The sequence below is a fragment of the Zingiber officinale genome, chromosome 7A (genome assembly GCF_018446385.1).
Source record: "Zingiber officinale cultivar Zhangliang chromosome 7A, Zo_v1.1, whole genome shotgun sequence".
Classification (NCBI taxonomy): domain Eukaryota; kingdom Viridiplantae; phylum Streptophyta; class Magnoliopsida; order Zingiberales; family Zingiberaceae; genus Zingiber; species Zingiber officinale.
Genome location: NC_055998.1, coordinates 129,584,092 through 129,596,472, shown reverse-complemented (window position 1 = coordinate 129,596,472; position 12,381 = coordinate 129,584,092). Strand labels below are relative to the sequence as shown.

General features: G+C 40.4%; 1 protein-coding gene and 1 long non-coding RNA gene across 3 annotated transcripts; one reads left to right on the top strand and one right to left on the bottom strand.

The window, feature by feature from the left end:
• Positions 1–5,607: 5,607 nt before the first annotated feature.
• LOC122002534 lies at positions 5,608–8,028 on the bottom strand. 2 transcript variants are annotated; one of them, XR_006117666.1, is made up of 3 exons: positions 7,668–8,028; positions 7,442–7,532; positions 5,608–6,799 (listed from the first exon to the last, which is right to left on the bottom strand). It is a non-coding gene; the product is annotated as an uncharacterized LOC122002534 (long non-coding RNA). The 2 variants fall into 2 exon arrangements; XR_006117667.1 differs by having other exon boundaries at positions 5,608–6,729.
• An 80-nt stretch (positions 8,029–8,108) lies between these two features.
• On the top strand, positions 8,109–9,740 carry LOC122002533 (protein CANDIDATE G-PROTEIN COUPLED RECEPTOR 7-like). The gene has a single exon (XM_042557735.1). It carries the CDS (start codon positions 8,280–8,282, stop codon positions 9,600–9,602), a length of 1,323 nt encoding a protein of 440 aa, XP_042413669.1. The 5' UTR covers positions 8,109–8,279; the 3' UTR covers positions 9,603–9,740.
• The last annotated feature ends 2,641 nt before the right edge of the window (positions 9,741–12,381 follow it).

Here is a 12,381-nt window from a genome sequence, read left to right as displayed (position 1 = left end):
AACGCATCGCTAGATTACTCAGTAATGAGTATTTAGACTCTTTTGAATTAAATCGCATAGATACATGTGAAGCATGTTTACAAGGCAAAATGACCAAGAAGCCATTCACCAAGATAGGTGAACGGGCAAAGGAACCACTAGAACTCATACATAGTGATGTTTGTGGGCCATTGTAAGTTCAGGCTAGAGGAGCGTATACCTACTTCGTTACTTTTACTGACGATTTAAGTAGATATGGATATGTCTACTTAATGAGACATAAGTCTGAAACTCTAGACAAGTTTACGGAGTTCAAGAATGAGGTAGAAAATCAACATGGCAAGAAGATTAAGCCCCTTCAGAGTGATCGAGGTGGTGAGTATCTAAGCCAAGAGTTCATTGATTACCTAAAAGAGTGTGGGATAATTTCCCAACTTACACCTCCTAGAACACCGGAGTGGAATGATGTTTCAGAAAGGAGAAATCGTACACTCATGGATATGGTTAGATCAATGATGAGTCATGCAAGTCTTCCAATGTCATTTTGGGGTTATGCCTTAGAAACAGCAGTACCCACACTTAACCGAGTTCCAACCAAGACTATAGATAAGACTCCTTATGAATTATGGTTTAGAAAGAAACCAAATTTGTCTTATCTTAAGATATGGGGTTGTGATGCTTATGTGAAGAATGAAAATTCTAATAAGCTTGTAGCAAGATCCATAAAATGTACATTTGTAGGTTATCCTAAAGCTACAATGGGATATTATTTTTATCTCCCAAGTGAGCACAAAGTTTATTGTTGCTCGATATGTTACTTTCTTGGAAAATAAATTTATTTCTAAAAAAAATAGTGGGAGTAAAGTAAGTCTTGAAGAAATTATAGACCCTACAAATAGGTTGGAAGATGAACAGTTGGATAATGAGACAGTGTCACAAGTACAAGTGTCTCCTTTATCCGAGATTGCTCAAGAAATACGAGATCAACGTAAGTTTACAAGAATACATCGAGAGTCAAACAGATATGGTTGGCTGGTAACCCAAGATGAGGAAGTGTTACTCATCGAAGATGATGAATCGTCGACTTACGAAGAAGCAGTTGCTTCAAATGATTCTGAGAAATGGCTGGAAGCCATGAAATTTGAAATGGACTCCATGTACACCAACCAAGTTTGGGAGTTGGTTGATGTGCCAATTGGCGTAAAACCCATAGGGTGCAAATGGATCTTCAAGAAAAAGATTGACATGGATGGGAACATCAATACCTATAAAACTAGGCTTGTGGCAAAGGGTTTCAATCAACGTCATGGAATTAACTATGATTAAACATTTTCGCCCGTTGCAATGCTTAAGTCTATTAGAATTTTGCTAGTTATAGCGGCTTACAAGGACTACGAGATTTGGCAAATGGATGTTAAAATTGCTTTCCTAAATGGAAGGTTATAGGAGGAAATATATATGGTACAACCTCCCGATTTTATAAAATCTGAGAATGCCAATAAGTTATGTAGGCTCAAGAAGTCCATTTATAGACTAAAGTAAGAATCTCGGAGTTGGAATATGCGATTTGACGAAGCCATTAAAGATTTTTTCTTTTGTCAAAAATCCAGAAGAACTTGCATTTACAAGGTTAGTGGGAGCAAGATTACGTTCCTAGTGTTGTATGTTGATGATATACTTCTTATAGGCAATGCCATCCCTAGCTTGGAATCTACCAAGACTTAGTTGGGAGAGTATTTCTCAATGAAAGATCTTGGAGATGCAACCTATGTCTTAGGTATTAGAATATACCGAGATAGACAAAGTAGGTTACTAGAGTTGAGTCAAGGTGTATACATTGATAAAATACTGAATAGATTCAGTATGCAAGACTCCAAGAGAGGATATTTACCAGTGTCACATGGTGTGCATCTTTCCAAGGCTATATGTCCAAGAACACAAGAGGAAAGAAGTAGAATGGACAAGATACCTTATGCTTCGGCTATATGGTCCATAATGTATGCTATGATATGCACTCGACCAGATGTCTCGTATGCCATAAGCATGACGAGTAGATATCAGTCAGATCCTGGAGAGGGTCATTAGACTGCGGTAAAGACTATCCTCAAGCATCTTAAAAGAACAAAGAACATGTTCTTAGTTTTTGGAGGAGACGAGGAATTAGTTGTCAGAGGATATACTGACGCAAGTTTTCAGATAGATCAGGATGATCTAAAATCGCAGCAAAGATATGTGTTTTGTCTGAATGGTGCAGCTGTTTGCTGGAGGAGTTCCAAGCAGGAGACAGTTGCAGATTCAACAGTTGAGTCCGAGTACATAGCAGTTTCAGAGGCAGCAAAGGAAGCTGTGTGGATTAAGAACTTCATAGCGAAGCTTGAAGTGGTTCCTAGCATTGTTGATCCAGTTGTGCTATATTGTGATAATAATGTGGTCATAGCGCGGGCAAAGGAGCCAAGATTTCACCAACGATCCAAGCATGCACTAAGGAAGTTTCACCTCCTTAGAGAGATTGTTCAGAGGGGTGATATGTTGGTTAGCAGAGTATATACCAGCGAGAATATCGCAGACTCACTCGCAAAGGCCTTACCTCTACAGAAACATGAGACTCATGTGAGGAGCCTAGGACTGAGAGTCCGTAGTGTTTGGCAATAGTACAAGTGGGGAGATTGTTAGTGTGTGCACTTATGTGCCAAGACACTCCTTATGTATTTTGTGGATAATTATTTAATAAAGACAAGTATTTACCATTAGTTATTTACTTTTCTGTATGTATATAATTAATGATAAAATTCCACAGATTAATGGGTATACTAATATGAAAATAGTCCTTGATCAGACAGATATCTAGAGGGGATATGAATATCTAGATCAACGCTGAGTATGACTAGGTCGAGATAGACCGGAGGGATGAATATCCAAGTTGTACTTGGGGGTGCCTTGAGTTTAGAGGTACACTGGACACGACCCGCTCAAGAGGAGATCACATATTAAGCATCATTGGTTATTCCTCTTATGAACGAGTGTAACTGATCTTTTGACTTGAGACCTTCATTTATTCTATATGTAGAGTTATGTGCTTTGACGCCGTTAAAAGCAGTTTTTAATCGAATTGTGATTAATACGGTAGTTGGGTGTATGACAAAACGTAGAGAGAATAGTGTTGAGTCAATAGAGGATTCATCGCTCTCTTGGATTAGGAGTTAACATGCTGGCTACTTGATAGAGATATTAGTGACTCAAAAAATCCATGGTCATGGGAGGAATGATTTATCATTCAAGAGGAGTCTATTATATCTTGAAAATCAAGTAAAACAATTAATTTGGTAATGATGCATAATGTATCGAATTAATTGGGATGTAGATAGGGGTGTCAAAAATGAACCCGACTCGACGACCCAACCCGAGTCGACCCGAAAAAAATCAGGTTCGGGTTGGGCATTTTTGGGTTCGGGTCGGGTTCGGGTTGGAGGGTTGGAGAGTAAAAAAGTTTCAGGTTAGGTCGGGTCGGGTTCAGGTTGACCCGGGTTGACTTAAATATAGGATTTTGTGAGTTTTTTTGGGATTAAATCAAATTTTATTTTAAAAATTTAGATATTTTTATGTATATTAATATCATGTTTGTATGATAATGATGGAGTATTGAGATAAAAGTGAAGAATTATAGGGAAAATAGCCCAAAAAAGTCGTTTTGAATCGGATTTTCGGGTTATATGGGTCGGGTTCGGGTTGATCGGGTTGGTCGGGTTCGGGTTCGGGTTGAGGTGTTTTGGGTTGAACTCGGGTTCGGGTTGGGTTAAAAAAAAAAAACTCAACCCGACCCGACCCACCCGAATTGACACCCCTAGATGTAGACTTAGATGAAGAGATTAAATTACACCCCTAGTTGTTTACAGTTTATGACTGATATTAATTTTATCGCGTTGGGTGGCTAAAAACTGTTGCTAGATGGTTACCTTAGTCTGTGTATGGATTTACACTACCTTCGTGTATAAAACCTAGAGGGTCGCACGCATAGCACGTAGATATGAACAATGCTATCGGAAGCTAGTCGAGATAAAAATCAAATATGGATTTATTTGATACAAAGAAAAGAGAATTTGAATAGTCATAATCATGATGATTAATGGAGAATTCGAAAAGTCATCATAATGATAATTAATGAAGAATTTGAAGAGTTATCATAATGAATGTTATAAATGAAGAATTTATGGAGCATATAACTCTTCATCTTCCTAATTAATGAAGATCATAAATGATGAATTTATTGAGAACTTAACTCTTCGTATTCCTTAGAGGCTATAAGTAACCATCCTCGGAAAGATACGAGAGTAGAATTGATTCTCTCCGAGTTTCCCTCGTCAACTTCTTCTTTGTTTGGAAGGGATCATAGTGCTTCCAAGGTTTTGTCGATCCAAGAGGCTAACACCTAACGAATCATGTCAAGTTCGTGATCTAATGCGCGTGGATACCGCTAGAGGAGTCACACGTGGGGCTCTTATCTGTCTGTGATATTATTCACACCTATCGAGTACTCAAGGTATGTTTTATATTATTTTATGTAAAACTATATGTACCACGAAAGATCTATGATTCAATATATGTCTTCCACTGTGCTCCAAACCCAACAATATCTACAAAAGGACTGTTGCTACCAGCAATCCTATATAAGTGGCAAAATAATATTACAGAGAAATGAGTGTTTTACTACTGTATGCCATCAATGATACCATTGCTTGAGCTTTACTATGAACCACAATGGAAATGGTTGTTATCTTTATCTATATGTTGTTGATGTTAAAATATAATAAGAAAGAATCAGCAAAAATCCTCATACGTAGGGCCTGATATAACCATATCAAACCCAATATTTAGAGATTTTTGTGTATTCTTTCTTTTTATATTTAACACCTTCTGGAAGTCAAAATAAACAATAGATTGTATATTTAAACTCCTTGCAACATCAGAAATCTACAAAAATTGAAATAGGCGCAATCGGACCTTCTAGGTCCATCAGTATATTTTGACCAAAATTTACTGAGGGACCTAAAGAGGTCCGATTGCACCCATTTCAGTTCCTATAGATTTCTGATGTTGCAAGGAGTTTAAATATACTATCCATTATTTATTTTGACTTCCAAAAAATATTAAATATAATAGAAAAGAATCAGTAAAAATTTCTAAATATTATGTTTGATATGAATTATATCAAACCCAACATGTATATATGTTTCGGATGATTGTTATATGAACTTCGAATTTGATCAGTTTGCAGAAGGAAAGTCTCAATCTTTGATCAATAAAACTTTCATAAATAGAAAGAGAAAGATTGGTATATAGTGCATCATTTTCTGTTTTTTGGTTGGAGATGAAATTGTTCTTTTCAAGAGGAACTTATCATTATGCTTTTCATGTTTATCTCACAAGTTTCCATTTTCAGTTAAAAATAATGCAATGGATTCTCGTGCAACTTTCATCAGCTATTTTATTTTGATTCACTCACTCTTTTCTATGTCATGTAGCAAAGTTCAAATTAATATCAGGAGCTTGTGGTCCTATCGAATCGATCGACTTAACTGTTCATCATATTTACAAGCTCTAATCCTTGCATAATCTTAAAACGCAAAGGTATAATAAGGATCCGCATTGTTTCACTTGAGAAATTCATCTTTGCAATCTTTGAATGAGCAGTTATAAAAGCTATCTTCCTTGCAACCTCTGATTGAGAATGCAAATGCATCCACTGGATCAGCGATGAATCACGGTTGATTCCGTACGAAGTGGCATGAAGGAAGATGAGCCTCACGACCACTTTTAGGAGGCACTTGAACTCACTCAAGCAGGTCTCCCACACCAACCTATGGCTCTGTGGATTGGCAATCTTCATCTTCCCTGTCAAGGGGTCATGCTGCTTCACCTGAACTGCTTGTGCATAAAAAGGATCCAATCCTTCTGACTTCCACTTCATCAGCTCCATCAAGCTTCCTCTGGCAACACCAGCCGCGTGATTAGCCTACTGATATCCTTTTCTTGCTCTGGAGCCAAGCATTTCCAACATCGCATCATCCTACCACATGAAAGATGCACACTAGAAATCCAAAGTGAACATATCCACATGAAGATAAAGATGCAAATTAGAAAGATGCAAACAGCAGAAAACAATCAACATCAGACTCACATTCTTACTTGACTAAGAAGTATCAGATATGAGAACTAAGTCTCGAAATAAGAATAACACAGAATAAATCATTACAAAAGGTTCAAACCATTATTTAACATGTTCCGCATCATCCAACTTAACTAAAAACTAATTATCCTATCACATTACAACATCAACATTAGTCCATACTAATTAACCACTTGAACTAATAAACCAATTAACCTTCAGCTAATTCTCATAAAAATTTAACTTGTCATATTATAACAACAACATTACTCAACACTAATTTCAAGACCGAACTAACAAAGTAATAAAGTACACGACCAAAAAAGTTAAATTCACTATAACTAATATCCAGACCTGATGGTACATTCCAATTTTCTAGATTATGTCCACAAGAAGCAAGGTGTTCACTTCCTAACTATGGCTCTATTCTTCCTAACCTTCCATGACATATTTCACTGCTGTTTTCCTCAAACAAAGTATTGGCTGTCACCCATTTTTGTTAGCCATGTTGTCCACATCCATAATACCTCCTTCCGGGATTTTTAGTCGATCTAGAAATATATACCAATGTTTTTCATCTGCACCCCCTGCATGGTACATATTCAAATTTTGTATTATCGATGGAGCTGTAACTTGATGATGTCATGAAATACCTACCTAATAAGCAAATGAGAATTAGTTAGACTCAATTTTTTTTAATGTTCATAGATTGTATGCTAAATCTAAAAATAGGAAATAGGCTATTTTGCGTTGCTATATAAATCAGCAAAAAGCATCACCTAAATTATCTCATTTTGATAATAAACAATAAATAAAACATAAACTTATTGCTTCAAGTTATATATCTCATCGCTCGTTTTCATATCTAAGTATCTCATCTAACAACAAACAAACTACCAATCTCTTGAGGGACAAGAATTAGGTTTCACTTTATAGATAGGAAAAAGCTAACAGAGAAAGAACATAGAAAAAAACATATCTAAAAGCATAGGCTTAGAAAAGAAGTTCACTAGTAGTGATGAGTAAACCTAAGTTTAAATAAAGGAAGCAAAAGGGAATGAAGTTGCTAAGCCAAATCCAGTTTCCAGATGTTTTAAAAGAACACAAACAAAAAGTTATAAGGGATAGCTATCAGCACAGCACTGCCCTCTGTCACGTTTTGTTTTAAAAACTTACTAAACCAAAGCCATTACTCCAAAACAAAAATCAAAACCAAAACCCAAACAACTAAAAATTTCACATACACGCACAAAGTTGTTCAATGCATTTTCAAAATTTATACAGTAAATATAGATTAACCTTCTTTGAAAGGTGCAAACTATGTGCCACGGAGAGTCGAGATGTATATCGGCAGCTACCTTGGGGTGAACCGAGCAGCTTCACAAATCAGCTAAACAGAAGAAAATCGAGCAATATTAAGATTCAAACAGAAGAAAAACGATTTGGAAAAAAAAATACAAAATTTGTAAAATCAGTTAAAGAAACTAGCATAGCCAATTCAAACACTCATAGAAATACCTCATACCTGGTTTCGTTGGCTAAATCCTTCACTGGGGAAGGAGGAGGGTTTCGCCGTCGATATCTTTGAAGAGATGAAGGAGGGGAGATTTAGGACAGGGGAGGGCTGGGAAGGAGGAGAGTTTCACCATCGATATTTTCGAAGAGACGAAGGAGGGGAGTTTTAGGGCAGGGGAGGACTGGAGGAAGAAGGAGATTGCGCCGGGCGTTCAATGGGCGCGGAGAGAAATTATCGGGTGTTCGATGTGCGTGGAGAGGATGCGCGGCGAGATTGAGGATAGGAGGTAGAGAGAAATGAACGCGGAGTCATTTTTTGAAACGTAGTAGAGAGAAAAAAGAGCAGTTAGTGCTGGTATGAAAATGTCCATGTAAAAATCAACATATCATTACTCAAAAATAAATTAACGGCGTTAAAGACTAACTGAGTTGACTGGACCGTTTCCATGGTCGTCACGTTGATTTCGGTAAACGACACGATAGACAGCGCAGCATCCGATAAGCCTGCTTGCCTACTCTCCTCCCTCGTCATCCTCCTCCCCGATCTGGCAATCTCGATCCGGCCGGCGACTTCTCTGATCCAGTCCACTTTCAACGCCGTCGCCCGATCTCCATCAGCACCATGTTCGGCCGCCTCGCCCCCTTTGTGTTCCTCCCGCTCGTCCTCTCCTTCTTCTCCCCTTCCGCCGCCGAAATCAAAACCCTAAAGATCACCTCCGACTCCCGCCCCATCATCTTATTCGAGGACTTCGGTTTCACCATCTCCGGAGAAGTCTCCGTCACCGTCTCCGATGTCTCCTTCTCCTCCTCTTCGTCCGATGAACTCTTCGGCTTCTTCCTCGTCTCCGACGCCAGCCTCCTCCAGTTGGTCCACGACTCAGAGCAGCCTAACCAGAACCCCGCTCCCCTTCCCAGCTGCGCCCTCCAGAGCCCTTACGTCGAACCACTCCTCACCTTCCACGAGGTCGTCGCCACCCCCTCCCACAACTTCACCAAAGTCTTCAAGGTCCACCATCCCGACGAGTACGGTCTCTACTTTGCCAACTGCGTTCCCGGCGCCTTGGTATCCATGACGGTCCGCACCGCGATGTACAACACCCGCCCGGACGGCACCCGCGACTACTTCTCCGTCGGCCAGTCCGCCGTTCCCTCCACCTATGCCTTCTTCTCCGTTGCTTACTTTGCTGGCCTCATCATCTGGGCCTATATCTGCTTCCGTAACCGGCTCGATGCCCACAGGATTCACCTCCTCATGGCTGCCCTCTTGCTTGCTAAAGCCCTCGATCTCCTCTTCGCTGCTGAGGACCTCCACTACACCCGCTCTACGGGCACGCCCCATGGCTGGGACGTCCTCTTCTACGTTTTCAAGTTCGTGAAAGGTGTCCTCTTGTTCACTGTCATCGTCCTCATCGGCACTGGGTGGTCTTTCCTCAAGCCCTTCCTCCAGGAGCGCGAGAAGAGGGTGCTCGTGATCGTAATTCCACTTCAGGTCATTGCAAACATTGCGTCGGCGGTGGTCGGCGAGACTGGACCCTTCTTGAAGGGTTGGGTTAAATGGAACCAGGTCTTCCTTCTCATCGACGTTGCTTGTTGCTGTGCCGTCTTGTTCCCGATCATTTGGTCAATAAGAACTCTAAAGGAGACTTCGAAAACGGACGGGAAGGCAGCTAGGACTCTTGCAAAGCTCACTCTTTTCCGGAAGTTCTATGTTGCTGTTATTGGGTACTTGTACTTCACGAGGATCGTGGTGTATGCATTGAGAACAATTACATCCTACAAGTACCGATGGGCGAGTGTGATGGCTGAGGAGACTGTGACTTGTGCCTTTTACGTCTTCATGTTTTATATGTTCAGGCCGAAGGAGAGGAATGAGTACTTTGTGCTCGATGACGACGAAGAGGAGGCAGCCGAAGCTGCACTGAGGGAGGAGGAGTTTGAACTTTAAATCTGGTAATGCTGCTTTCTCGTTACGAGCTTGAAAACATTATTATTCTATCTTGATTTTCTCCTATTTGTGTTTCTTTAATGTCAGTGACCGATTTCTCACTTATTTCTCCACGTCAAAGCAAATATTTTGTTTCTATATGAAATACTATTTAGGCACAATGTTGTTAGCAATACTGATTATAGATTTTGATCGTGGTCTTGGTCTTTTCGTCTGCTCGAGCTCCTCCTCTCCCAAAGCTACTTTTGAATCAATGCTGTTTGTGGTGGTCTCCGAGGGTTCAATGGAGAAAAGTCCTCTCCGAGGGTTCTGTTGGGATTTAATAGTCCTATATTGAAAATATTTGAAAAAGATCCTATGTTTAAAAGGATGTATGATATTTCTATCGGAATGAAACTTTTTGAATAGAGTCCAAGAGTAAAGTCATGAGGATCTAGGGTCAAAGTGAACAATATCATGTTATTGTCGAGATACGTAAACATCCTTTGGGCACAACAAATGGCATCAGAACGGGTCAGTGTGATCGGACGCTTTCGGGGAGGCTCGGAGTAGGTGAAAAGTGATCGAATGTGGATGCTCATGAGAGGTCCAAAACAAGTTAGGATGACCGGATGCGAATACTCGCGAGGAGGCCCAGAGCAAATCAGAGTGACCGGATGCTCGCAGGGAGGTTCGGAACAGGTCAAGAGTGACCAGATGCACGCTGAGAAGTCTAGACTATGAGAGTAACGGTGGTCCTTCATTTGAGGGGAGGATTGTTGGAAATCAATCCAATCCCATATTAGAAAGATTTAGATAACATTATGAGTTTAAAAATATTTAAAATATCTCCATTGACATGAGAACTTTTAGGTAGAGTCCAAGAGCAAAGTCATGAGAGCTTAGGCCAAAGTGAACAATATCATATCATTGTGGAGATATGTGAACATCCTTCGGTCACAACAAATGATATTAGAGCTATGGTCCAGACCAGATGTCATATGGGATAGCCTTGAACGAAGTTGCGGAGAGGTCCGGAGCAAGTCAAGGTGACCGGTTGTTCGCGGGGAGGCTCGGAGCAGGTCAGGGTGACCAGATGCTCATGGGGAGGTCTGGAACAGATGACCAGATGTTTGTAGGTAAGACCCAGAGTAGATCAAGGTGATAAGATGTTTGCGGGAAAGTCCAGAGTAGGTCAGGGCGACCAAATACTCGTGAGGAGGCTTGAAATAGATTAGAATGACCGGATGTTTGCGGGTAAGGCCCGTAGCAGGTCAAGGTGATCGGATGTTCGCGGGGAGGCCCAGAGCAGGTCAGGGTGATCGGATGCTCGCGGGGAGACCCGAAGTAGGTCAAAGAGTGACCTGATCGAGATGCTTGCGGGAGGCTCGGAGCAAGTAAATTGATCAGATGCTCGCGGGGAGACTCGGAGCAGGTTAAGAGTGACTGGATGCTCTCGAAAAGACCCAGATCATGAGAGTAATAATGGTCCTTCGTTTGAGAAGAAGATTGCTGGGATTCAATCAAAGTCCACATTGGAAAAAATTTAGAAAAGATCATGAATTTTAAAAAATATATAATATCTCCATTGGAATAAGATCTTTTGGGTAAAGTTCAAGAGCAAAGCATGAGAGCCTAGGTTCAAAGTGGACAATATCATATTATTATGGAGATATGTGAACATCTTTTGGACACAAGAAATTCAATGGATAAGAGTCGTCTCCGCACGCGAGAATAAAATCATCCCTTAACCTACCTTGATCGGTTGTTATATAACTAGCAAAAAAAAGAATCTCTACTTAGGATGTCAGTTGTTCACTTGTGAGGAGATTAAGGGCAAACTGTTGAAGGGAATTTCCACGTGAGATGTCACATACCCCTCTACTATCCATTTGAGGGGAGGTTAGGGGATAGCCGTTGAAGGGCTATACATTTGAGGGAAGATTAAGGGACAACCGTTGAAGGGAATCTCCACGGAGGATGTCGTATGCTTGTTAAATCATCAGAAATTGAAAATCAAGTGTCGATTTGGCCCAACACATAACTTCAGGTTGCATCTCTCGAGCCCGAAAGGGTATTTGCTAGGTGAGCACCAAGTGTTCAGGGAATGGATTGTAAGTCCGAGTGGAGCATTGCTCTACGAAGACTGAGTACTTGGGGAAGAAAATTGAGCACATCAGCAGTGCTCGGGGAATGAGATTGGCGAGTCAGAAGTGTTTGGGAGTGAACGTTGAGTGTTCGGGATTGAAGATCCTAAATGACCTTCCTGAGCCCGAGTGGGGCATTGTTTGAATGTAGGTGAAGTGCTCAGGGACGTCAAGGATGCCGGGTATTCGGGAATTGAGTTTGGCCGATTGAGAAGCGACATCAGTCACTTGGGAAATAACTCGAGTAGTATCAGATCTGGTGAGTTTTCATCTTTAATTGCTGTTTAGTTTTATTATTATTTTTGATATTATGCTAGCATGAGGGAATCTTCACATAATATAGCATCCACATCTCACTATGTTGTGATGACATGTGGATTGATTAACTTATTAAACTGATAATCTTAGTTAGGAGTTTCCAATCTATGGGAATTATGAAAAAAAAAGACTTCTTTGTTTAATTTAGAAACTCATGTGCTGTTTCTTCTTGTCATAAAAACTAAGCTAGTTCATGGACGTTAGCCACATAGGCATCTTCAATGGGAGATTTTTGTGAGCTCCTTAATTCTCTTTTTCTTTGTGTCAAAAGTAAGGATCTGGGTTTGAAATTTCAAACCCGCTTCTTAGGGTATCGCCAATTGTTAGTATTTTAA